We start from the raw sequence: 27,984 nt of genomic DNA on the forward strand, positions 1-27,984 counted from the left end.
TGTCAGAGTTCAGTCACACTCACCATGGATTTATTGACCCTCTGCCAGTGAAAGGAGAGCTCACAAGTGGCTCATCCGCAACCGGACAGATTCACCAAAACAAAGAGGTAAGTCCACCACCGTGGATTGATAACCGCTGCTTATTTAGGTAATCTTATCAGCTGTCACTCTAGTTAACGTCAGCCCAGCATCAAGCCGTAAACTGTCGAGTTTATCAATTGAAGTATAAAGTATAAATATATGTGCCAATTAACTGAGCTCATTAGTCTTGTTAAAGCCAAAGTCAAATCATCACACAGGAGTTTAAAGCTTACCAGTTCAACGGCCACACAGCCAAGACTGTATTTTATCACTTTATCATTAGGTCGTGAAAATGTGTATTTAGTTTTTAGCCGAGATGCATCTAAGGACGTTTAATCATATGCATCCATAAAGGCCGCAAAGAGAGCCAAAGTCACGACACTTCCAGTATGCAACATGGGACCTTATTTTAGAAAAACGTCTATGGTAGTGAACGGAGAGAGACAAATACGTTTCTGATCCGTTTAATTTTCCAAGTCAGGAAACTCGCAGTTCGTCGTGAATAAAGTAAAATATCAAATGGTTTTGTGTTAAACGGCTCAGTGAACTACATCGTCTCGCTCAACATACGTCACCAACACCAACATGGCCGCCAACTCGGCACAGCAGAAAAGGTACTAAATAAGAGATGAAAATCACAATTTACCTGATCACACTGACAACTGCATTAATGTGAAAGGGTAGTTCGCCAGTTCTGCCAGCAAGCTAAATACTGGACCAGCTCTGCAATGTTTAAATTACGGGTTTTGACGACCGTTCAACCAGACGACGTCACTAAGGCGACTGTTTGGCTGTGTAGTCTTTATAATTACGTATTTTCTGTCTTATATTTCATTAGCTGACTTTCTTGACTTGGAAAATTATCTTTTATATCGACAAACATTATATGTGTGATTCATGACCATTCATACGGATCGAAAAATGATTTGCCTCCCTCCATTCACTACCATACAACGTTTTCCAAAATAAGGTGCCATGGCGCAAACCGGAAGGGGCGTGACTTTGGCAACGCCAACGGCAGACCCACATAAATTAAATCCCGCCCCTTGGCTAGCTGTCTTAGCTTGCTAGCAACTCCTACATTATCTTCTGTAAGCTAACTCATTTGGTTTTCACCTTTGTGTGTCGGTAGTGGCTGTTAATTCCTTACAGGCCAGGCCAACCTACAAAAAACATGTAAAACTAGGGGAATGCCCAATGTCTGCTACTTGGACAATAAACAATAAACAAATGCCTCTTCTGGGTATAACAAACAAATACCTCCTACAAGCCCAGGGAAATAAAATGGTAAACTGAAAGTGTATAGGGGCTTCGGTTTTAAGGGATTCCCAGTTTCCTCACTAGAAAGATGTGGGCAGCCAAGAAAACAAAATAGGGCCTAAACAGACCAGAGTTTCTGGCTGCCAATCTAGGGGGAATGAGGTTCTCAGGGATTCAGGGACAGGTTCAGACTGAGGGTGAGAGCCCCCGGTGTGTCATTTCCCACCTCTCTTAAGCCTTTACAAACAGGGTGTCCTCACACCATGATTGGCTGGGAGGGAAATGCCCCAAGCTGCTTCCACTCCTCAATCAGGAGTCAGTCTCCCCACCTGTGCACAGGTGATCTGAACCCCCTGCAATTAGTCGTGAGGGAAAATCAGCCCAAACAAAGAAAAATAGCAAGTCTCAAACAATTGGACTGCTACACCTTCACTTATTTCTGAAAATTTTAAACACACTACGCAGCTTTTCTGTCCATAAGCTAAGCTAATTGGTTGTAATACTGAACTGCGTGGCTGAACCTGAACACCTCATTTTACCCAAGGTAAAAGACTTTCATTGTATTTTCAGCTTTCCACAACAACATTTCCCATTTAATCCTCTGAAATGTTATTGTCCAGGTATGAACTGTATTTTCTATTTATTTATGGATATATGTATTTTGTTATTTAAAAATGTCTTTTTTTCTGGAGTGATTCCATTTTCTGTTACTTTACACGTCTGGACCACTCAACTACATTTCAGATGGAAAGAATATACTTTTTACTTTAGTACATTTTTCTCACAGCTATAGTTAATAGTTACTTTACACATTAAGATCTAGATTCAAAATATTCCTTATAATCACCTTATTAAATATAATGTGTTGTTATGTATTATACTACCACACAGTGTATAAAATACATACACTTCACAACACTAACACACTCATGACTTTGTATGGCATGAATCAAATTATCCAATAATAGAAGATGATATTGGTAATAATAATACAACACTTAAAAGAAGCCATAATAAGTATTTTGAGTTTTAGTGGTTTAAGTACACAAAAAAAATACTTCTATTAGTCAAATTTATTCACTTTGTTTATTGTGTGTTTTGTCTATTCTAAGGCAAATGAATTACACTCAATATGACCAGAGAGAGAGAGAGAGAGAGAGAGAGAGAGAGAAAGAGAAAAGTGTACACAAAGAAAAATTAGACATAATTAATTTTTCCACTTTTTGGCAGATGGCAACCTGCCTTCAGGTTTACTGCTTTACTGCCACCAACAAAGTGAGAACAGAAAGACACAGAAATGATTTAAGTGGCAATATTTTTTTACACAATATTATCATATAGGTATTATTAACACAATATCACATTTTTTAATTTCACAGTTATCAATACTAGGGGTGTTGCCATTAGCCAGTATGGACATTAACTGTGATTGGAAAAAAATGAAATATTGATATTGTGTTAATAAAAGATGGTAATATGATGAACACAATCATGTCGAATGACAGACATTTATGGTTACATGGACTCTCTCTCCCACTTCCTACATTTGTATGACAAATGGTATCTATTTGACTAAATAAAAACAGACAAAATACTCAATTAACAAAGTTAAGATGTATTGGACTGAGATTCAGAATTTCTATATGTATCGTTATTGTGAATTCTTCTGGCCAAGATAAATGATACTGTGACAGCCCTGATTAATACTAGCATATCATGATACCCTTAATGTACATTATAATATTGGGTTACTTTTGATATTTCAGCTGCTTGTTGCCCATGACCATTAATAAAGCCTTATCTTATGTTAATTCTAATAATACATTATCATTTATTTGTTTATTACATTTTGTAGCATTTATTTGAATCTGGTAGTATGTATATAGTATACAGAAAATGGAAATACTCAGTATAGCACTTGAATAAATGTACTTGGTTCCTTGCCTGTTACTGCCTCAGCAGCCTCAGCAGAGTGTGGGCTGAGAGAGAGGATGTCACTGACCGACAGTAACCTCAGCGCAGGGTGCATCAGCACTAAACACATCCTGCAGCATTTCAGCATTTGCGCATGGGTAGAGGGGATCAGCTGGCTTCTGGTTGTCATGTGACACTGTGGTGTGGTGGCTCTGCGTTTTCGTCTCTCATGGCAATTGGCTGAGCCTGATCTTGCTATAGTGAAGTAGTGATGGCACATTATATATGAAGTCATTTGAGCTTCTGCGTATGTGAGATGATTTCAGACTGATGTTCAGAAATAAGCCTCATGGTAATAAGAAGATACTCACGAAGTAATAAGACCTGTTTTATGTTTTGGGCATATACATGCACATTTTTTGCATTTTGAGGTGTATGTGAGTGTATTTTTCTCAGTTTTTTTAAATTAAACTGTCTTATTTTAAATAGAGGTATTGGCAAAAAAACACCTTTTTTTTCTTGTGAGAATAGAATCAAATAAGCGTAAAGAGGAAACGTGTCTGCTTCCTGCTTCCCCCACTTGCACTACTTGACCTATTGACTGTTGGAGGCGGGAGTTTAGGGGAAACTGAAGGAAATTCCTCTGATCTAACCCCCCGTGAAACTGGGTTTTTTCTTGTTTTACCACTGGTGCTGCTTGAGTATTTGATCAGTGACTTTTTCTGTCCGAATCAATTTCACCCTACTCTCATAGGAGTTACCTACAGGTTAAAGTATTAAAATAAAATGTCTTCTTAGCTATGAATCTACACCCACACTTCCTTCACAGAGGCAGGCTCGTTTACGAGAGTGCATGACCTCTTTTTCACTCCTTTATTTTCATAGTTGTATCAAGTGCAGTGTTTGCTAACTGTAAATACTTTTACTATGAGCAGTTCTGTAAATTCAGCTTCTCTTCCTGCATTTTCTTTCCTCTCTAGAGCCGCTGTCTTTGTTTTAGTAGCCTGTATATCAGGTCATGGCTCACGAGAACAAGAAGTACAGGATTGACTTGTCAAGCTGTATAATTGGGTCTGACGGCTTTGATTTTAGACCACAGGCCAAAATTAGTTTTGCCAAAAATGTTGTGAGTAATGCAGTCACTACTTTGAGGACATCCAGTCCCCCAAGAGAAGCTTCTTACCTGCTAGTTGACCTACTGGTTTTAGTATATTTAATGCTATGTCTGCAATGTTTTTATTATGATGAGAACCTTAAGCAGCCATGTTATGATGGCCCACTATTTTGCAATGGTGGATCAAGTATTCAAATAATACGTAAGAGAAACGATACCGCACTGTAAAAGTACTCCATCACAAGTAAAGGTCTTGCATTAAAAAGTATAGTGTTTCCCATTTGAATTGTGGAGGAGTGGATGCATGAAGTTGCACAAAATGGAAATACTCAAGTATTACTAGCACAAGGACAGTTCATCACATTTGCACATTAGGTATAGTCTGTTTACAAGTCAGATTATGTTGTTAACTATAAAAGTAATGCACAGAAGCAATAGAGTTAGCGCAAATAAAGAATGAAGATGCTAAATGTGATAGATGGATTATGTGCATTATTTGCATGTATAGATGTGTATAGACATCTATATATGTTTGTTTGACAAACAAAATAAGTCTGCAACTTAGTCAACAATCCATTAACCCTTGAATCATTTGTCGATGCTGTTTTTAATCATTGTAAAATGTAATTTGAAGATTTCCCCTTACACTCTAGCAAACATTTTTAAGTTGATTTTTTTGACATTTTACAGACAAAACAATTACTTGATTAATTGAGGAAATAATCTGCAGATCATTCAGTAATGAATTTGCAGTAGTGCTATGTAATGTATCGCTAAGATATTGTTATTCTGACATGAGACTATATTACATTGGGATATGGCATATGTGTTGTCTTTTGCTGGTTTTAAAGGCGGCATTACGCTAAAGTGATAATTTGGACTTACCAGCCTGTTGTACTTGTTCTAATACTTGCCTTCACCCACTTAGTCATTATATCCACATGACTGATTTTTGATTATTTATCAAAAATCTCATTGAGTTAGTAATTTGTGAAAGTACCAATAGTTATCCCTACAATATTGTTGCAATATCAACATTGCAGTGTTTTGTTAAAAAATATCCTGATATTTGACTTTGTCACCCAGTCCTAGCGTTTATGACGTGCTTTTGAGGAGATTTCAAAATATTGAGATATTTATATTGTGTATTGCGATATAGCTTACAAATATCAGGATATTATTTTAAGGCATTACCGCTCATCCTATTGTAAACTAAGTATTGTTTGGTACTAAGTATAGCTGGATTGATAATAGACAAAACAATTAGTCAATTAAGTATGAAAATGATCCGCAGATAATTCAATAATGAATTTAATGTAGTGATTGGCAATATATCGCTACTATATCATTATCGCGATATGAGACTATATATCGGCTCAGATTTTGGAAATCATGATATCGTGATGACATAAGTGTCATCACGATATCATTTTGTCAATATTTTGTAAAAGTAGTCTACCTTACAATATTGATATCAATGTATTTGGTCAAAAATATCCTGATATTTGATTTTGTTGCCCAGTCCATAACATTAATGAAGGGCTTTTGAAGAAATGTATATTGTGTATCGCGATATAGCTTCAAAATATGGGGATATTATTTTAGGGCCATATCGCACAGCCTATTGTAAACTGAGTATTGTTTGGACAGTTGGATGGATAATAGACAAAACAATTCATTGTGAAAATAGTAAGCAGATAATTTGATAATGGATTTGCAGCCTTAATGGATTTTGAGTGACATAAAAATGAGGAAGATGTAAGGAATAAACGTGTGAAAATATTCTAACAATGTAGGCCACAGGATGTGGGTGTCTTTGCATTGTGCAGAATGATTTCAGTCAGTGGAAAGTCGTGAAGCCAAGACATCACAGCTGCACTTGTAATCTGGCCTGAGAAAGCTTTGCATACACGTTTATCCGACAGTAACCTCAGCCAGCGTAGCTGCAACGTGTGCTCAGAGTGTGAGTGTGAGTGTGAGTGTGTGTGTGTGTGTGTGTGTGTGTGTGTGTGTGTGTGTGTGTGTGTGCGCAGTATCTCTGTAGGGGGATGGGTTGAGTTTCACAGCAGCATCTCTCCTATGTGTGTAGCCTACTCTCATAGCCACTTCCCCCACCTTATTCATTTGGCTTGCGTGGCCTTATATGGAAAATGGGTCTTGTGGTGTGAGCAGTTTCAGCCAATCAGGTTGCTTTTGGATGATGGAGGAGGGGGGGTGTGTGTCTGGAGGAAGCTGGCTGTCCTGTCTGGGTGGGGTTTCAGGGGGTGGGACCAACTGAGCCAGCCAGTGTTTGAAAATGAATGATATGCTCCTCAAGTTGTAGAAACAGCGGACAGCTGGTGAATTTGTGTGTGTGTGTTTAGCGGCAAACTGAAGCTACAGCGTTTAGAGACAGAGAAGAGGAAGAGTGTACGAGCTGAGAGAAAAGCTTTCATACAAACGGGGAAAAAAGAAGCCGTTTCTAACGATGCAGCGTGAGTACTGAAATTTAGGTTTCTGTTTCATATCGCATGAGATGCTTTAACCTTCCAGCATTCACTTAAACAAATCAGGTTTGGTACGAAAAAGCTTGGTAATGATCCCCGAGTCTTGCTCACATGTATGTGTCATGTATGATACTATAGATTTGATCTGAATAATATCATTTAATACCTCAGGTGTTGTGCCATTGTCTAATTCCTGTGGTTATCATTCGGCTTAACCATTCCCTGACATTAGTCTCACAGTTGTTATTAAATATAGCTCATTTTTAGCCTGATTTGAGCACAGTAATTGTGTAATAATGTAAATAATCTGTAAATTTCAAGAGGGGTAACATGTATGGCTCAATCACCCTCCACAACATGTGGACAGCTGCTCCCATGCAAAAGGGTGTAACCCAACCAGAAGATCTGTGTGAATTTGCCAGATGATGACTAACATTGAAAAGGCTGCATTTAAAGCCTCATTGTATTGATATGTAGCTTACAGATTTCAGTATAGGATGAAAAATGCTAAGCTCGACGTGTTAGTGAGGATGCTGAGGAGCACGCCCAGTCATAAACTGCTGCACTGGGAGCTGTTCAGAGGCAGCAGCCCACTGAAGATGTATTGATTGAAAAACAGCTCATCTCACATGTGATAACATGGGGTTGAGACAGTCCGTTGGAGGTGGTCGTTATCTTGGACAAGAGGAGACGATGCTTGAGAACAGAGAGGCAAAACTGAAGGGAGTGGTGTCTTTTCTGTTTGACAGGGGATTAGCATAAGTGAAGTTTGCAGGCATGGTGTTGGGTCCGGGGTTGTCCCAGCATTCATGTTTTTGTCAGAGGATGAGGATGTGATAGGTTCTTTTTCTATATTGATAAAAGGGGAAAACCTGGTTTAAGTATTGTCTCTCCAACTGTTGCATTTTCTCTTTCTATATCGAACAGCTGGTGCAACACAACACTCTGCCCTACATCCATAATCCTCTCCTGATTGCATGAATGCAGTTGCAAAAGTGATGTCAGTTTGCGCAGTGCTTAATCCATCTGATTAATCATCCTGGTCTTAGTTGTGCTGGCACATGTCGAGGAAACTTCCCAAAAGCAGCAAGAGAGGAAAGGACAAACCTTGCAAGTCATTTTGATAACAATCTACCTGCATTTGCTTGTTCGAGTTGCTCTGTTGTGATGATGCTGTTCTCTGTATTACATTATTGTCAGTCAAATATCTTTTAGTTTTGGACTATAATGAATCATTAGTTGCAGCCCTACTTCCCCAGAGACTGTGGCTTTTTGTTGTTATTTGAGAAGTTCAAGTGGAGGCCCACAAATGTCCTATGGGTGATACCAGTAAACCCCAGTAAAGTTTGAGGAAGTGGATTATGACAATCTGAAAGTGACAGTTCATCACACTGGGCGGGAGATTTTATTTTTGGGTAAACCATGGGTGAATGATTCAGTTACCCTTGGTGACAAATGATTGATGTTTAAGTCATTTGTCAGTGCCTCAGAAGACATAGGGGGGTTGCCACACCAGAGCGAAATCAGAGACATGCATCTTGAATCTTTATTTGTGATCCAAACGTGTGATGGTGGAAGATGGGGAAATAAAAAAGGGGACAAGCAAGAAATAGCCTCGGGGCTTTCCCACTCTGATGTCTAAGACTATAATCGTCCAGACTTGGAGGGTACAAGTGACTGAACCCTTTCTCAACATCAATGTCACACCCCTCCCCCTTCCAATCCCATGACCCGAACACCAAAACAATGACGGGGCATAAAGAAATAAGACAAGGAGGGGAAGGAGGGGGGAGATGGGGGTTTTAAAATGTCTGACCAAACCATATCCCACTTCATCTGCCTGCCTCCACCCTCAACTTATCTAGAAAACCCACATCCACTTGCAGCTGTGTCCTTGAAGGAATTTGCAGCTGCATTGGAAGGAAGAGGCAAAATAAAATGGCAGCTCTGCATGTGTCCATGTGAGCAGCAGCAGTGAGATCACCCTGTGACATTTGTCTCCTCGGCTGAGAGACCTTCAGGCCTCCGTAGGACTCCTCGGGGGCAGCTGGCTGCTCGCCACATGACTGAGGGAGAATTGATTTTCTTTTACAACCATAATGATAGTTTGAGGCTGCTGGTTCCTCACGGTCCTGAAATTCTGTACTATCAATTTCATTTCTGACATTTTGGTAACAATTCACACATGGAACATTTAATTTGACCCGTTTTGTAATTTTTTGGGAAGGTGTGGTTGGCAAATATGTGTCAAACTCTGAAGCGCGATGTAAAATATTTTGGTTCCTGCTCTCTGACCTCCCTGGAGCCTGTTTCTTTCCACTTGTCCAAACCCAATTGTCCCTTGACAGTGGTGTCATGATAGGGCGCTGCTACAATAGGCAGACGAAGCCACTGGTATGTGTTTTTCAGCTCACTTAAATAAACAGGCCAGCAGCAGCTCAGGGGCTTGAATGAGCGAGAGCGTCATGGAGGTGTTGGTATGATGGTGGCCGAGCGGTGAAGGTTTATTGTTGGGAGGCTTTGATGTGTTTCCTGTGATGAGGTAATGGCAAAGGCAGAAAAGGATTGTCCCTCCGACTCTTTTGAAATGGATCTGATCGCTGTTTACACACTACAACGCCAGGTTGATGATGAAGAGGTGAAATAAATCCAGCTATATTTGTCTTTGTTTGTCTTTCATTGGATTATGATGAGGGACAGCAATAGAAACGTTTTGAAAAAGGTGTTTTGTTGACCAAATCAGGCAATGAAAGCCAATATTTTATTCACAGCAGGACAATGTAATCTGTAACAAGACTTTCCACTTTACCAGCTCAGCTCCATATGTTCTCCACACTGTTGTTATACAACCAGGTTTTGTCAACAGACCGCTGTAGTAAAGACGAAGACAATATTTGTTTAGCAGCTCATAAATTCAGCAATAAAGGTTGATAACAGTAAGATGTAGCTGAACATTGTGGGGATTTTGAAGGATTTCCTGTCAGCAGGTTTTGCATTTGTGCGTATTACTGTTCCTCTTTTTCCATATTTATTCAGCATCAGGGTTGGTGCCAGTCACATGGCCTGGAAGATTTCAATGTCCGGGACAAATGGGAGAAATTCCTGTCAGAAGTTTATTGAGCTTCAAATCAATTCATGGCGACCGCTGTCAGCGTACATCACCAGCCTAAAGTGTTGGTATTTGACGACCGGGGAATGAAACTCAAAAATGTACTTATACCAGAATCATTTTCAAATTATTTTCACCAGACATTGTGACCAGAGAGATTTAAATATGTTGGACTTAAACAGATTTCCCTGGTTAAACAAAAACAGTACCGTAATTACCTACAAAACAAACCCTGGTCACTGTGTATCTATAAATGTCTGTCTCTTTCTTTCTTTAAGAGTCCCTTATGTAGTGATAAAATGTCTAAATAACTTATTGCACAAGACAAAAAAAAGGCTTGGCTGTGTAAACATAACCCCAACTACAACTGCCAGAAAAAGTAATGTGACCTGGTGCCAACAACACTCAGGTGTTAGTCTTGTGAGTACTAGAAGCTGCCGGCTGTCACAATTTGTTGTTACCCCCTCGCAATTAGACCAGAGGAGCAATCCTTTTATCTTTTTTAAAGTCAGGAGGTATCCCTAAAAGAGAGCGTGTGTCTAGTTTTGTTATCAAGAAAAAGACATACTCACCCCTGATATAATGAAGCAAGTTGGTTGATCCGTACTATCAGTTACATCAGTATCTACTTTCTATCTATTTTGATGATGTGGATACATGCTACTAAGAAGAAAAGTAACCCAGTGTACTAAATTAAAGCCTATAACATAGCCTAACAACTTTGATAGTCAATCACTTGGTAAACAGTTTTGTCGAACTTAAAACCAAATGTCTTTAAATTTGAGCTGTTTATTGGACGAAGGAAGGCATTTGAGGACATTACCTTGGCAACAGGCATTTTTCACAAATTTCAGACACTGAATAGACTAAACAAAACAACTGATTCGTGTAGAAAGGAGGATTACTCAATAATGAAACTTGTGTCAGCTGTATACTAAATGGTAATCACCAGTGAAGTACCTCAACAAGAAGACTTAGATTTGGACGTCATAAAAAGGTCATCAAACTCCACGTTTAGTCTCTGAGGAGATTTATTTGTTGTTGTTACATTTCCGAGCTGCACCTAAGGAATTTTTGGGACATATTTACATTTCCTTACTTTTTGCAGATGCTTAAAAGTAATGCCCTTTAAATATACAGTAGCTAACGAGCCCTGTCCCTCTTCTCTTTCAGTGACCTTGTGTGAATCCACCGACATGTCTGAGGCCGTGGTGATGGAGCCTCCCAGAGCAGACGGCTTCCTGGAGTCGTCCTGTGGTGTGGGAGACAGCGCAGCCTCCCTCGATGACTGCATTGTGGACACAGCAAAGTATGTCCACACAAACACATCCAAAACACCATGACATCAGTGTCCTGAGACCTTTGGTTCCCACCCTGGGTTTTTGAAGAGCGGTCACAAGATAACAAGTTACAGAAGAAAAATGAACACATTTTACTGCTTTAGATTTAGAAGACATTTATCTTTGCTATTTACCTGTAAAATAATGATTGGTTTTACCTCTTCCGACCCTTAAAATGATTCAAATTATAGCATTTCAAAAAGAAAGAAATCACCTGCTTGAACTCCACACAGCTCACAGTGGTCCAAGGATCACAAGCCATAAAGATTGGGAACGACTGGTCTACACCCCTTTCACACTGGACAAAAAATCCACTAACCTCAATTATCGCCCCTTTTCCATGCTGAAGTTAAGGACATTGGCGTGTAATTACTTATTATCCATCTTGGTTCCAGCAGCGTTCAAACATTGTTCAGTTGGCGTTGAATTTGAAAGAGAGACTGAAGTAAAAGCAATAAAAAGTAACCTCTGTAATGCTGCCCAGGCTGCTTTCTACGGTTCTGTTTGTCGCTGCATTTGTGACGTCAAATGTGACACATCACAAAAACAACTGAAAGGCAAGCTTGTCTGCTGGAAGTGGAAAAGGCGTCAATCGCCTATTTTAAGCATGTTTACCCAAGTTAAAAAATGATCTGCATTACTGGTTATTTTTTGTGTAAAAATGGCATTTGGGTCAGATGTTGTGTAGTGTCACTGTCTTTTACTAAGATTTGAATATGAAAGGGAAATTACAGGATGCAGATGGTAGTAGTTCACATAATGTTAGTAATTGTAAAGTGTCACTGTGTATAGGATTACATTCCTGTCAGTGTAATAATAGTCATTTTATCACTTTTGCTCTGTTATTCAAGCTTTAATTTAATTCACTAAAAATATAAACTTTCCTTTGTATCTAATAAGTGTTTACAAGGTCTACAGATGAAATGAAAGCATAATATGTATTTTCAGGTTGATGAGGAGTTTAATGTTGTGTTTGGAGCCACAGTTTCCCCCTGTGACCCGTGCAGGGTCCAGTTTCTGCCTCTGGTTTTCCCCGCGGATGCTACGGTTACTTTGGGAATCCACGTGTTAAGTGACGTGTTTTTTCCTGTCCCTTCCTGCAGCGAGTCTTCAGAGGAAGATTCCACGGGGGAAAAGGAAGAGGAGATTGGTCCACATAATGAAGTCACCTGCAGCACCAAGACGACGGAGGTCCCTGCTGAACACACCTCAACCACACAAACAGGTGAGGGCTGGAGAAAAGACGCCAGGTTGTGTGTGTTTACTCTTTTGTTGTCCCTCCCTGAACGCTAACATTCGTGAGGGTGGTGCAAATTATGATGACTATACACAGACAGAACTGGGCTATATTATGAGTCTGGTCTGGTCAGTGTGTTGACTCTAGCTGCTGAAGTCGGCATTAGTGAACAAGTTTTTTCTTTTTTCCTGAGGAAACAGAAGAACCCACATTCTTTGGCAGAACAATTTGACTTTCCTCTTCCTGCCTTCAGTCTCCACTTTGACATTCCTTCCTGTCTGAGTCACTGACGGGAAAAATACGTGTACTTTTTAATCCATTATATTTGTTTCTGTAAAGCAAAGTTTTAATTTTGATTTGGCTGACCTGTTTACTTGAAATCCTTGTGATTCAGAGTTCAATTAAATGAACAGGGACGACATACAGGAACATTTCTAATCATCATCTAACCAGGAGAGGGGTGAATCTGTTAAATATGTTATTATATCAGCTTGGTTTTATAAGATTTTACACTAAAAAAGAATCTTTTCAGCTATTCTTAAAGATTTACCTCCTGAATGAAAAATGTTTGATCGAACTATAACTGAACATGTGTGCTGCTGGTAGAAAAAATCCACCCTCCTGCCCTCTCATTTGCTCTGTGTGCTGATAACCAGCTGTTTGTGTTTGGTCATAAATCCACTATCATTTAGTTCCTCCGTGTGCAATATAACACGGTTGTATACTGAAAACATCCTGCTGTCTGTTGGGTCAATAACACGTTTGTTTGAGATTGTAATAAACACAAAATGGAGCTCTCTCCTTTTCTAATCAACAAGAACATTTTGTGTTTATTATAACTTGGGTGTTGTTTTTGTAGCTCAGGTCATCGTGTTTACCGCCCCATGATCATTTTGGAGTTACCAAACTAATTGCGGAGTTCTCTGAACGCAGCACCATCACTAAAAAAAAACAGCAAGATGATAGCCCAGCATTAGCCCACTTTATTTAAAAGTTAAACCACAAGTTAGAGCATTAAAAGTGTTGCTAATAACCCCTCACTGGACAGGAAACTGCATGTGATCACAACTGTCACCCGTGTGGCTGTTAAATTTAAACCAGGAAGTTGTTCTGTAAATTGAAGCGAGCGTTTACAAAAGGCAGTTGGGGCTTTTTTTAATGTTTGCTTACTCTGCCAGACATGGGTGTCCTTTCAACAACCTGTATGGGGCTCAATTACTCACAATGCTTTTCTTTAATAACAATTTAAGATCATTTAAGATGTGAAACGTGTTTTGATAAATCACTTTATTTCAATTCATAATTGGTTTTCAAGGGATTCAAAGACAAATTAAATAAAACAACCAAGAAATCTTTAAACACTATATATGTGCAAGGGTGGCACAGGACATGTTGTGTTTTAATACAGTAAAATAGCCTGTAAGGTTGATATAATGGTGAGATAATATTCACTTTACTTTCACAAAGAAAACTACATCAGGCCAAACTCAAGTAACAGCCTACTGTTGTCCCAGCTTTAATGTCGTGCCAGATGGTGAGACACATCTCCTCTGATACAACAATAGCAGAAAAAACAAAAGTTTAGTTCTGCATGTTTCTTGGAACAGAGGTCAGTCGTTGATATCTTGTTGCTTGTCTTCTGAACATCTTTTATCGTGTCTTTTAGTGAAAGCCCAGCGCCCAAGCTCCCTGGCGGTGCCAGCAGCAGGAGAGCCTGGCATGTGGACGTCACAGGGGGATGCAGAGGTAAAACTGAGGATCGGGGACTCTGGTCTGGCTGCTGAGACCCCTTTGACCGTCCACCAGATGTTAACCTCAACTGTGGAGCGATTTGGTGACTACAAAGCTCTGAGCTGGAAAGAGGGCGAGCAGCAGAAGAGCCTGAACTACAGAGAATACTACCAGACCTGCCGCACCGCTGCCAAGAGCTTCATGAAGGTAGGTTTTTAAATATTGAGTAATCATAATTATAAACAGCAGTTAAATAAGAAAGGATCAAAACATCTTCTTTACAGTTGAATTATGTTTTTCTTTGTTGTTCCTACCATAACAAGACATTGAAATAAGTCACTTTAATGGACTTTTTTGACAATTGTATGACATTTTGTAAACAAAAATGATGAGATGAATCAATAATGAAAGTGTTTGTAAGTCAGTGGTGGTCAGTGTGTAGCTTTTATAATAGATTATCTTATATTTTGCATGGAAATCTATGTGTCCTATTTTAGATCTATCATTAGTTTATTACACTGTCAGGTTTACGGGAAACGAACTCAGAACATTTGCATGTTCAGTTCTGGAAAATTTTAGGATGTGGCGCAAGTAGAGAATTTCCTCATGGTAGTTTCATATCAAAATGTATAAATTGCACAACACCTTAAAAATAAAGACAGAAGTCTCTGTGAACTGTGTTCTTCACAGTGAAAAGCACTTTTGTTTTCATCCACCCGCAGCAGAAACTCTCCTTCAGTATCAAATATCTAAGATTTCTGTTTTGTTTTAAACAACGGTCTTCTGTTCTCATTGTCAAGTCTTGTGATAATTTCATGCATTTGATTTCATGCCAAGTCAGTCTAGACGACACACGAAGCAGCGTGAAGGAGTCAGCCTGATATTCAGCCAGGGAGGCAGCTCTGGACAGGCCTCAGCTGTTTATACAGGACAGAGCACGTTATTGTTTATTGTGAAACCCAACGCAGTTAGTCAGCATGGAGACTCAGCAGGAGTCATGTACACAAACACGTAAAGACAAACTCACACGTGTCTCTCTGGACTTACACACACAAACTAAGCTGAACTTGAGGTACATGCACATGCTGCATAACAATTAGGTTTTCAACCTCTCAATCGTTAAAAAAGCACTTTTATATGAGCGGAGCGGTCATGTTTCCATCTGCAGACGTCGAGCTTCAGATGTCAAGCCTCGTATTATATTCCAGCTATTGTTATGAAAGACTTCATGAGTTATTTAAGAAGCTCATTGCACTGTTGAGCTTGGTATCAGTTTCCATTATGGCAGTCCTGTGTACATTGGCAGTATATCTGCTTCCATGGTAACAGCTGCTTTGGCAATGTGCTTTAAGCAACCCTGCAGATCAACAGTTCAACGCTGTCGTCACAGGTTTCAGGCATAAGGACAAAGATGGTTTTAGACTGAGTTTCATAAGGAAAAATACTTCTTGCTCTAAACTTGTAGAGGACAATCTTCATTTTCATCTTAAAACATGAGAATAACCACATTTAGCGAAACAAAGACTTGACACCTGACAAAGCAGTATTTACATTGTTTATTTCTCCAAACTTCATGTAATTAATGAATTATAGAGGGGGCATCACAGAGGCTAATAGGATGAGACATGTACCATATGAACTGCAAAATCATCCAGTTTGAATCCTGCGAGGGACCTTTTTTTTGCGTGTCCTCCACCTTTCTCTTTCGCAACATTTGCATGATGTCAAAAGGCAAAACATTTTTTAAGATAGAAATGGGCTCTGAAAATGGATGTGCAGAATATCCCAATATTATTTCTATGATAATAAATTTGTCATTTTATTTATACTTAAAGCAACGTTATGTAGAAATTGACATTGCGTATTCATTTTGGCGCCCCCCACAGTTTCTGAGTGCAACACCACTGTCGCAAATACAAACCCCAGGTCTGTTGTTTGTCAGATGTAATGTAGGTGCTGAGTACAAACAAAACTCATTACATCATAACAATGTTATGTGTTGAAAACTTGTCTTGAAGTAAACATGCATGTAACGCTGTGATCCTACCCTCTCACTGAAGTTACATAGTGCAGAAACAAGTGATGGGGGGCAGAGTGGTTGAGTCAGAGACACCATTCACCCTATTTTAAGACACAAGATTTTGAATCTGATATTCTAAATTGAAACAAGTTACTTAATGTTGCTTTAAAAAGTATGTGTTGTCATCCCACAGCTCGGTTTGCAGCGCTACCACGGCGTCGGCATCCTGGGCTTCAACTCCGCCGAGTGGTTCATCGCTGACATTGGAGCCATTCTGGCAGGGTGAGTTTCATCTTCATCTCTGAATGTTAGAGCTCATCACTGAGAGTCACATAAACTCGGTGTCACGCCACTCTCAGTTTCATGCAAGCAGTCTGTTTATGTATGAATGTGCCGTATGCATGTCCTCCATACCTGAGTGACGCAGTCCAAGACTTGAAATACGAGTACACCAGAGCACAACTTCAGTTCAGCACGTAGCCTCTTAAGTTATGACATCTTGATTGATAGATCACATAACCACACTAAACAGCAAGCTAATGAACTACAGCAAGGTACATTTACTCAAGTACTTTGGTACAAAAGTATAATTTTTATTCATCTCACAACCCCTCAGATTAATTGTGTAATCATCTGCATAAGCAAGCAAGCTAACATAACCAGCTAAAACCGTAATATCACAACATATTTCACACGCTTTGCAGTGATGTTAGCTTTGACTTTGCGTTGGACTCTGTGTTGTGGTGGGTGCTGGTTGTTTGTTGACATTAGCAGACTCCATTTCTCAGCTAATGTTAGCTAGTGTTTCACACTGTTGCCACTGTAGGGAAGCAGAAGAGAGGCATGGCTCTCAAGAGCGCACAAAAACATCACATCCTTTGAGTCCTTTACCAAAAAGACAGGCTGTAAGAAGCAGCCGAGAAAGGTCTCATTTTTAAGTCACGTCAAGACTCATTCACACATCAGCAATTCAGAGTGATTTAATAATGTAAATTGCTTCACATTCTTGCATATTAGACCTGTACTTTGATTTGTTGTATTTGTACGTTGTTGTAAAGTTTTTTAAGTAAAGGTTTTGAGTACTTCATCCACCACTGACTTGTGTGCAGATCATATAAAAGTAATCACAAGCGTCTCTTCTGCTCTCACTGCATAAATACTCAGCGTGGACGGTCCCTAAAGAAATCAGACCTCGTGCTTCATGCAGCGAGCTAAATAAACCAAGAAATTGGCTTCATCTGAGAAACCAAAACCCCTTTTAATTAGGAACCAAACCCATCGATTGGCCATGGCTACAATTGGCTCAACTAATCAGCACCATTAAACATGTGCTTTTTGACATTTTGGTTTTTCACGCTGTTGGCACATTTGAGCCGGAGAATATGGTGACTTTTATATCCTTCAGTTCTAGGAAGGCTGATAACAAGAGCACATTGAGGAAAATGAGTTTGGTTATGCAGAAGATCAGAATGTGTCGCTCCTCTTGTGTGCTAAGACATAAATAAACCTCTCTTGGAGCTGTAACACACATGGTGATACTGTTCGTGGATTCCCCAGTTTCCCACGCTTACCCTCACTAAGAATGTATTGAAGCTTGCGTGAACTCGTCAAGCCGGTCCTGATGAGCCGACCCACACGTTTCCTTAATGAAGTCAGTAGGAGAGTCACGTTTGCTGCAGATCACGTTGTTGGAAGGCAAAACAAAAAAAGAACTGAAACATGTCTTGTTGGCTGACCTTCTATGAGTAATGGCTGTCAGGTACTCTCACAATTCTACGAGGTCAGGTAGTTCCTGTTGTCCTGACTTCACTAGGAATGGGAGAGTTAAAAAAAAAAAAAAAGAACAGATCAGAACAAAAATAGAGCTTTTTACCTAAAGTCTTCTGCTGATCAAGATTAATGAAAATGTTGTAAATGACTCCACTAGAGATCTGTCCCTGTATAAACCCTGTACAGATGAATGTAGGTCTGATCAAAGTTGAGAGCACATGCTGGAGATGGCTTCGGGAGGTCAGCTCTCACTGTTCTGTGGATTAAATGAAACATCTTGTATGGCAGGTTTCCAGTACAACCAGTTAGACTCTGTGTATAGAAACTGCAGAGTCTGACTCATCCTCTTGTCTGTTGCAGTGGGTTTGCTGTGGGCATCTACACCACCAACTCCCCTGAGGCGTGCCAGTATGTTGCAGAGAACTGCAAGGCCAACATCATCGTAGTGGAGAACCACAAACAGCTGCAGAAGATCCTTCAGGTGAGATCAGAACGAGCGATACACTGCATGTTAACACTGTGGATAAGACATGCTCTGCCCTAACTCCATACTAAGTCCTTATAGGCAAGTCTTGCCACTCGGCAGCCATCTTAGCAACAGCTCTGAAGTTATTCGACCAGGTCCCCATCTAAATGACACCTTAAGTGTTCACCTGGACATAAAAACTGCACGTATAGAATCGCCAGTTAAGCCTGATTAAAAAGTTTGGTGACTAAAATAACTTTTAAAAGGCCCTTTTCCCACTAATCTGTGAATAACCTCATCATGCTTGCTAATCCTGTGCATTAGCGCGATATCCTCTTCTATCCTGCTTACTCATTGGCACCAAATCAGTTGAAACAGTCATAAATCTCAACTGTGGCTCAATTGGCTTCTGGGGGAAGAGGTGGGATATGTGTCATACAATCACCATCTCTGTTTAAAATGCCATAAGTGGTCTGTCTCTTTCTTACAATGTCTCTGGTGTCGGCATCAGCCCGAACAAAGGAGTCTCGTCGGACTCCACAGTATACATGAAGAACTGCACAGCATTTATCCAATGTAATGCATCGCAGTATTTATAACTGCTGCTTAGAATTAGTATGCAGTACGGATTTTGGACACAACCAGAGATTTCTGTCTCCCTAATCTTTCAATGTTTAGACTGATTTTGTAGCAAGCGCTTGATCAATAGAGTATTTGTCTTGTTTTCTGATCTAAAATGATTTTAAATATATATGGCCAGTAGTCTAGACATGACACAAGTCTCCTTGTTGACTTTGCCTGCAGCTATTAACTGACTGGATTCTTTCTGAATGTATTTGTTCTCAGGTCGAAGACAAGCTGCCGCACTTGAAAGCCATTATCCAATACAAAGACGCACTGAAAGAGAAGAGACCAAATCTGTACACAGTAAGCAAACAAGCTGTGCAAACATGAAAATATTTATTCAGTTCAATAAGCATCATCTCAGTGATTTTGTTCGTGTGCTGCAGTGGGCCGAGTTCATGGAGCTCGGACGTGAGGAGCCTGAAGAACCCCTCGACGCGATCATCTCCAGCCAGAAGCCCAACCAATGCTGCACCCTCATCTACACCTCAGGAACCACAGGCCAGCCCAAAGGAGTCATGCTCAGCCATGATAATGTAAGTCAACATGAGCATAGTGAGCAAGAAGGGTGAAGTGTCACATGTTTGGCTCCTGAGACTGACAGCAGACACACAATCCTGTTGTGTAAAGAGGGAACAGTGCAGATGCAGCTGACAGGAATAACAAAGTAAACTGACTTCCTGTTAGCACCATGTGTTGACAACATTCCTCAGTGACAGATGATGTTCTGTCGACCCTGTAAAACCACGGACTCATTAACTTGCCACGCGACTGTCTGAAACAACTGAAACTTGTTTTCAAACACAGATTTTATTCTTCTCAAAGTCCAATTGTAAAGGTATAAAACACTGTGGCCTTGAAAACTAAATTAACACCATGACAGGCATAGACAATTTATGTGAATTGAGATGGAGAATGAAGCAGACTTGATGATAATTGTAAAAAATAAGATAAAAATGCATAAAAACAGGGACAACATGCCTTAATCAGGAAAAATGAAAAATGATAATCAATCAATCTTTTCAACAACAGTCATCTTATGACACTCTCCAAAGTGAGACCGAGTACCGTGAGTATAACATACTGTGTTCCTCTCTCTCTCCCTCCCTCAGATTACATGGACCGCTCTCTCCACCAGCCGCCACGTGCGTCTTACAGACGCTACTCTGGCACAGGAGGTGGTGGTCAGCTACCTGCCACTCAGCCACATCGCCGCCCAGATGGTCGACATGTGGATCACCATGAAGGTCGGAGGGATGACATACTTCGCTCAGCCAGATGCACTGAAGGTGAGAGAAGTCAGTGGTGTTAATATGTGGTGAAAAGTACAAGATCAACGCTGATCTCGCACTTATTTTTATGATTAATCATTTAGTCACTCATTATAATTTCCCAGAGCCCAAAGTCACATCTTGAAATTGTTTCTTTGTCCAAATAACAGACCAAAACTCTGAACTCTTCATTTACTCTCATAAATGACATAGAAAAGCAACAAATCCTCACATTTAAGAAGCTGGAACCAGCAAATGTTTGATATTTTTGCTATAAAAAATGAAAATATTTGTAAGAATAACATTCATTAATGCAGTAAATCTTTGACATATTTATAAATAATCGTACTATTGATCATAAATTTGTATTGCACCTTTCATGCAGAGACAAAGCCCAAGTTGTGTCACAAAAACAGGATTTAAACAATGCTTTGTAGAGAACAAGAGCAAAAACAAACAGTAAAGATAAAATAAATAAAAATTAAATGTTTACAATAACTATTAAAAACATTAAGAACAATAAAGTTTACAGGAATGAATAAATAAACAAACAAGTAAGTGAAAATAAAAAAGGCAGATTAAAAGGTGGATCATTCATTTCTGTTTAAAAATAAGAAGCCAGTTTGCCAGTCGCGGATCAAGAGGGAGAATATTTTGTGAACAGAAAGGATAAATTCAGTAGATAGTCATGAGTCATGAGTCAGCAGTCATCAAAAACCATATCTCTGACTCTTGAACCCTCCACAAATCGTGACTATCTCTCTTAACCTGCCCTTTCATGGGAAATGCAAGATTTCTTCTGCGGTGCAAAAACACTTCTGTGATGTTGAGCTTCTGCCTCTCAGGGCTTTTTATTTCTTAGGCCACGTTAAGTGTGTAATGTAGTTAGTAAAGGCAGATCACCAAGAGTTCCAGTGAAATATAAAGCAATATCCAGAGGGTGGACTTATGAAAAAGCTTCTTTTTAATGCAGAGGTTTTTCAAGATCTCTGCCTCACGTTTGTAGCAGCAGATTCAATTTTCCGCTTGATTTCTCTCCATGTGAGCTGTAAACTACATTCGATGTGTGTGTTGTTGTTTTTTATCAGGGCTCTCTGGTGAACACATTGAAGGAGGTTCGGCCCACAGCCTTCATGGGTGTCCCACGAGTGTGGGAGAAGATGCAGGAGAAGATGAAGTCTGTGGGAGCCAAGTCTTCGACTGTGCGCAGGAAGGTGGCTGCCTGGGCCAAAGATGTCGGTCTGCAGACTAATCTGACCAAGATGAATCAGTGCGTAAACATTATTAAATGACTGTTTTATTTAGACATGGTGAAATCATTCCTGGGACCTCATTACAGAAAAATGTCTTGACGGCTCTTCCTATCATCACTGAGGTTCCAAAGATAGCAAGAATGTGACCGTTTGTAACAGCTAAAGTCGAATCCTAAGATTATACTAGATACTTAAAATCCTGAATGTCATCCTTAACTGAGATATGATAGGTTATGATTATGATACGATGATTTCAGTCTTAAGAATTTTCTGTAATGAGGCTCCTGCTTCCATGTTTTGGTTAATGAAATGTTGATCCCCAATGCATGAGACTGGATTATAGGAATATTGTCAATGTGGCATGTGTGTCATTTTTGGGTATCTAGTCATCCAGAGAGACTTAGATTTAACGTGTTTGACATTGTGTGACTCATTATGTGTCAGTTACTGGATTTATGTGAGCCCATTACACAACAAGGTTAAGAGCCTGCAGCCGACCTGGTGGCTCTTTTAGGCTTTGAGCTAAATGCTAATGTCAGCATGTCAACAGATGTCATTTCTGGCGTTTAGCATGCTGAAAGTAGCTAATTAGCAGTAAACACAAAGTACAGCTGAGGCTGATGTGAATGGCTTTAGTGTTGCAGGAATTGGGCCATAAAATATTTTTTTTAATTTTGTGCTAATGATGACGACGGAGGGAAAGTGAAGGGATCATCAAAATTGTCAATGAAATGATAGGGCAGTCCATCCATTAGTTCACTTAAATGGTGGCACTACAGAAAAATTCAGAGGGATCACCAAAGTCAGCAGGTTTTGTAAAATATGTGCTGCTGGCATGACTCCGAAAACTCAGACCTGCTGTTATTTGTCTTATCTCAGAAATGCAGCAGCTGGCCGCACACCCTTCAGCTATCAAATAGCCAAAAAGCTTGTGTTCAAGAAGGTGCGTAAGGCCCTGGGCCTGGACCGCTGCAGCAAGTGCTACACAGGCGCCGCTCCCATCACCAAAGACACCCTGGAGTTCTTCCTCAGCCTGGATATTCCTCTGTACGAGCTGTACGGCATGAGTGAGAGCACCGGACCTCACACCATCTCCAGCCCTGAAGCCTTCAAGCTCACCAGGTACATTTCTCTTTTTACCTCGACGAGATTTGTCAGGAAGCAATTTCCAATCTGAGCTCATTAAAAACACATGCTTGGTGTCAAATTAAAAAGATGTTGTTTTGTCCTTTCAGTTGTGGTAAAGAGATCCCAGGGTGCAAGACGAAGCTGCACAACCCGGACGAGGAGGGAAACGGCGAGATCTGCTTCTGGGGCCGTCACGTCTTCATGGGTTACCTCAACATGCCCGACAAGACGGAGGAGGCTCTCGATGCAGAGGGCTGGCTGCACTCAGGTGACCTGGGCAAACATGACAAGAAGGGATTCCTCTTCATCACTGGAAGAATTAAAGGTACTTCTATATTCCTTGTAGAGCTTGAAAACTGGATCTGAGAGAGAGACTTAGATTCTCCTTTACAAAAAATATTGATTCAGTGTCCTCTTGACTCTTTAAGCCTGAGAACATTTTTCTTTATCTGTTATCAATTGGGTGTGTCCGTTTGTTAACCGGTGCTTGTCCTTGTAATTGATTTCAGAGCTGATCATCACAGCAGGAGGAGAAAACATCCCTCCCGTTCCGATCGAGGATGCAGTGAAGGAGGCCGTGCCTCTGATTAACAACGCCATGCTGATCGGAGACAAGAGGAAGTTTCTGTCTATGCTGCTCACCATTAAGGTAAGAGAGCGTAAGACCTGGACCTGGTGCCAGAGACAGAAATATGAATATGTCAGATTTATAAAGTCGCACATACACCTGGTTCTGGCTCACTTAATCACCCAATTACATACATAACAGCAACACCAACTGTGTCTCGTCAGCGAGGTTCTCCAACAGCATGACAGCTGTCATTACTGCCAACTGTGGCTATTCACAGCACTCACACCACTGATTCATCACATGTACCTGTAAACCATCATCACTGATGTCTCAATCATCATTATTAAGTGTCAGACGGATGATCAGTGCTCAGTCTATCGAGACAGCTCTTCATTTTAGAATATTTGAATTATACATTTCTGTTTTCATATCTGACAGTACTTGTTTTCTTTCCTCTTACTTTGTTTATTTTGAACGTTATGCACCACAACACCAAGGCAAAATACTTGCTTGTGAAAAACTGTTTCTGAAAGACTTTAAAAAGTTTTTCACAGTTGAGGATAAAACTAAAAGATCAATAATACCAGAAATAAAGACTCAAATGTAAACAAGTGATAAATTTTTAGTCTATAAATGCCCTTTTGACATCTCACAGAACACTGTGTAGACTGAAAAATAACAGTGAAACTGTCAAACAAGCAAAACACACAATGTTTCACTATAAAGTGACATCTCATCTTATAATTCACATCTCGGCTATCTCTAGAAAACTGTGTGTACGCCTGGTCTGATGTGTGTGAGGTGTTATGTGTGGGGAAATGTATGATACACAAGCATGGTTCAGTTTAATGATGAGCAGAGGGAGGACTGTAGATAACACAGGATGTAAGGCTGTTGAACACAGTGAAGGATATCAGATGGCAGCTGAAGATGCCACTTAGCAGCAGCACAGTATCTCTGAGCCTTGTAAACATCCTATCTTTATACTGTTTATCTAATCTCAGAAGAGTCATTGTATCTGTCTTAACTGATAGCAACAGCAGCAGCAATAAGAAGTTTCTTCTCAAATGCTGCCATCTAGTGGTGAAACTGCAACATGATGAAGACAGACCCTAACTCCAAATTACAAATGTATTAATGCTTAAAACTGAAAAAGAAAGAATCAATACTAATGAATTGAAATTTGTTTTCTCCAGTGTCAGGTAAACGCAGAGTCAGGGGAACCCGAGGATGAGCTGACAGCAGAAGCTGTCGAGATCTGCCGGAAGCTGGGCAGCAACGCCACAAAAGTCTCTGAGGTCGCAAGCGGACGAGACAGGGCAGTCCACGCCGCCATCCAGGAGGGAATCAACCGGGTCAACGAGAATGCAACCTCCAACGCTCAGCGTATTCAGAAGTGGATCATTCTGGATCGGGACTTCTCCGTCACAGGAGGAGAGCTGGGTGAGTGGGACCAGAATGCATTGTTTGCCGATTAGAGGATCTATAAAGACCTCGGTAATTTCATATATATTAAGCCTCTATGTAAACATCATCTAATTCAGTGGTTCCTACGCTGCATTCCTGTGTAAGGTTTTTCTTTCTCAACTGTTTCAGTTGAATCATTTAGATACCTGGAGTGATAAATAGATTAGTTGACTGACAGAAAATTTGTTCTCTACTTTCTGATACCTGACGAAGTGAATGATCTGTATACTGAAAAGCAAATGTCAATGTCGGTAACATAACTAAAAGCATGCAAAAAGCTGTTTTCCCCTCTTTAAATCAATATGACGCCTGCGTTAGAATTTGTTAACCCATCAATCAAATTAAGATAATAAAAATAACAATAAGAAGATTAGTTGTAGTTGTAGATGTCCGGGTAGCTTTTTAGTTGTGTCAGTACCGTAACATCTCACACTCCACACTGCAGTCTAATACTTCATTGTATGACATCACCCATGTCCAGCATATTACTGCCCCCTTGTGGTGTGGTTTACTAACAAGAACAACATAAATTACTCTCAAAAAAGAACCAAAAAACATCCATATTGGCTCCAACAATAACAGTAATACATAGTTGCTAAGAACTCTTCAGTTTGTCACATGAACAGTAAAACCTATTTGGAGCAAAACATTTTTTTTTTAAAAACAATTTTTTGATAAATTTTAACCATAAAATTTACTTATCAACTTTTATTCTGAAATCTGATTTTGTAACTAGGACGCTACAAAGATGTGATGTATTTATCAGCCTTAATTCTGATTTTATAACTAATCTAGGTCACTCTACGTGGACTGCAACTAAAGGTTACAACCAAATACTATATTACAAATTAAATGAAATATGTGAGTAATAAAAAAGTCCTTAAGATCCGCCAAACATGTACATTCGGCTGCCATGTTTCAGGGTATTTGACGTCCAAATCAGCAAGTTGTGTGGCAACGTTTTCGCCCCAATATCAAGGTTGTTGTTTTGACTTGAGGGTGCGTTAATTTTCCTGGTCCAGAATGTTACAACTACAGCTTAGAAAGTTAAGAGGCCATATGATTTTTATTCCCTGAAAACAGGTTTAAGTAAAGCCTTGAAAAAAGAATAAAGTGTTTAACAGTATGATTTCTGTCCTCGTTCCACAGGCCCTACCATGAAGCTGAAGCGTCCGGTGGTGGTGAAGATGTACAAGGAGCAGATCGAGAACTTTTATAAGGAGCTCGCAACTCCAACGACCCCCGACGCTCCGCTGCCTCCCAAATAAAGCAGCTCCCCCACCTGCAGGGAGATCCAGACCGTCTCCACCTCATTTATCCGACCTCTCCCTGCTGCCATTCGTCTCTTGTACAAATATTTTGATTGCCTTAAGTTTTTCGGTCATTCTGTCCTGGTTTACATTTATGGGCGCTGTACAAAAGAGAAGCATAAACATGAGAAGCCATTGTATAATAGCTTTATGATTTTGAAGAAAAGTTCTATTTATTTGGATGAACAACGGATAGATGAAGTAGCCGCAGCTGTGTGTCGAGGAAATTTTATTGCACTGCTTTACTTGAGATATAGAAATGTAGAATCCAAAAAAAAAAACGAGTTTATAGGATGTTTTAAAATGAGTAATATGTGTTTTGTTTTTTTTTGGAGCATTTATTTATTATCAGTTTGCCAAAGTTTATGTGGGCCAAATGAGCTTCAAATGAAATTCAGCAATCGTGTCAGATGTTTACTGGCCTTTTACACGTATTTGGTGGTTTTCTCTCGTCTTTGTCAACCTGGTTTTAAGCTAAATATTAATAATCACTTATGTTGTATGTGTTCAATAAGTCACAGGTGTATTGAAATCTATCTCATAATTAAAAATCCAAATTTTGTTTTTCCATGCTGTGAAAAAACATGTCATTGAAGCCATATCTATTGCCTTTTGTAACTGTAAAGTCAGTGAAGCCTGCACACCTGCCTGGTCCTGTTGAAATGTTTTCCAACAGTCCTTCTGTGTGTAGACCTGCTGTGATTTGTATGTAATATTGTAAATATGTTCTGCCTACATCTTCATCTTTCTTTCGTTTTTTATTTAATTTTATTTTTGGTTGATTTTTCTGCCATTTATTCAGCATTTACGCATCATTATTTGCACTCAAATGTGGAGAAAGTGTAGCAGGAATGGAGAATGTACATAAGTTAGATGATATGTAGGTTTAGGGCAAATATATCAAGTGCATAAGAGTTGTCTCTATTGGGCTGACACATGTATAAATGTTCAGGTGGTTGAGGTTTTCATCCGCGCCTTTCGCCTCCTTGAAGACATTTCATCTTCAAATTAAAACACTCTAAAGGAAATAAAAAGAAGTTGTGAGAGTCCAAAGAGCCGATCTTGTATATGAAGTAATTGTATATAAGCATATTGTAGGTATTTGTAGCAATCTGATCGTTCAAAGTGAAGGTTCAGCTTGAAGAAATTGAAGTTCAGGGTGTGTGTGTGTGTATAAAGTTAAATAAGGATATGATGGCGATTCAGTGTGTCAGGGTGAGTGAGTTTCAACGTCATGAAGCCAATAATACGCAACATCTGAACAGTTTAACTGCCTCTAACATGAAGATTTTGTATCCAAGAAGTACAAAAGCACCATTATCAATATTATTTGAGAGTTCAGCGAGAGCTCACAAGACCCCCGACAGAAAACTGGATTCACCTGACCCTAACAAGTTGTTATTGTGAACTATATCAGGGTTGAAAGATTGAAATATGCATGATGCCACAGGAGAGAAGTGAAGCTGGCCAGTGACTGTGTGTGTGTTTGATCAGTTATGGAATAAAAGTTGACAAAGCTGACGTGTGGAGCTCTGTTCTTCTGTCCTTCTTTGAGTGATTGTTTCCTGTTTAATGTAAAGCAGAAAGAAGCACTCAGATATTTTACCTGAGTAACAGTAGCAATACCACAATCTACAAACACTGTTAGATGTAAAAGCCCTGCGATTAAGACTTTACTTCGGTCAAAGTGCAAAAGTAAAGTCAAAGTGTCTCAGGACTCTTAATCAGTGCTTCATTAAAGGCAGGTGGTTCAGGCAGTTAAGCCAACAATAACACAAAGTACATTGTGTGCTACTGATGGACAATTGTGATTTAATTCTAGATGATCTTAA

At 39.7% G+C, this 27,984-nt stretch overlaps 1 protein-coding gene across 3 annotated transcripts; it reads left to right on the forward strand.

Annotated features, from left to right (window-relative positions):
- Positions 1-27,673, forward strand: acsbg2 (acyl-CoA synthetase bubblegum family member 2). 3 transcript variants are annotated; one of them, XM_084355090.1, is made up of 15 exons: positions 1-107; positions 11,138-11,273; positions 12,408-12,529; positions 14,208-14,479; positions 16,486-16,574; positions 18,423-18,543; positions 19,375-19,455; positions 19,539-19,688; positions 20,265-20,441; positions 21,512-21,693; positions 22,556-22,798; positions 22,912-23,129; positions 23,314-23,453; positions 24,572-24,818; positions 25,992-27,673. In XM_084355090.1, exons 2-15 carry the CDS (start codon positions 11,161-11,163, stop codon positions 26,108-26,110), a joined length of 2,274 nt encoding a protein of 757 aa, XP_084211216.1. In that variant the 5' UTR covers positions 1-107; positions 11,138-11,160; the 3' UTR covers positions 26,111-27,673. The 3 variants fall into 3 exon arrangements, with proteins under 3 accessions (XP_084211216.1, XP_084211215.1, XP_084211214.1); XM_084355089.1 differs by lacking the exon at positions 1-107 and adding an exon at positions 1,712-1,885; XM_084355088.1 differs by lacking the exon at positions 1-107 and adding an exon at positions 6,658-6,843.
- Positions 27,674-27,984: the final 311 nt, after the last annotated feature.

The sequence above is a fragment of the Pagrus pagrus genome (assembly GCF_965226575.1).
Source record: "Pagrus pagrus genome assembly, chromosome: 6".
NCBI lineage: Eukaryota > Metazoa > Chordata > Actinopteri > Spariformes > Sparidae > Pagrus > Pagrus pagrus.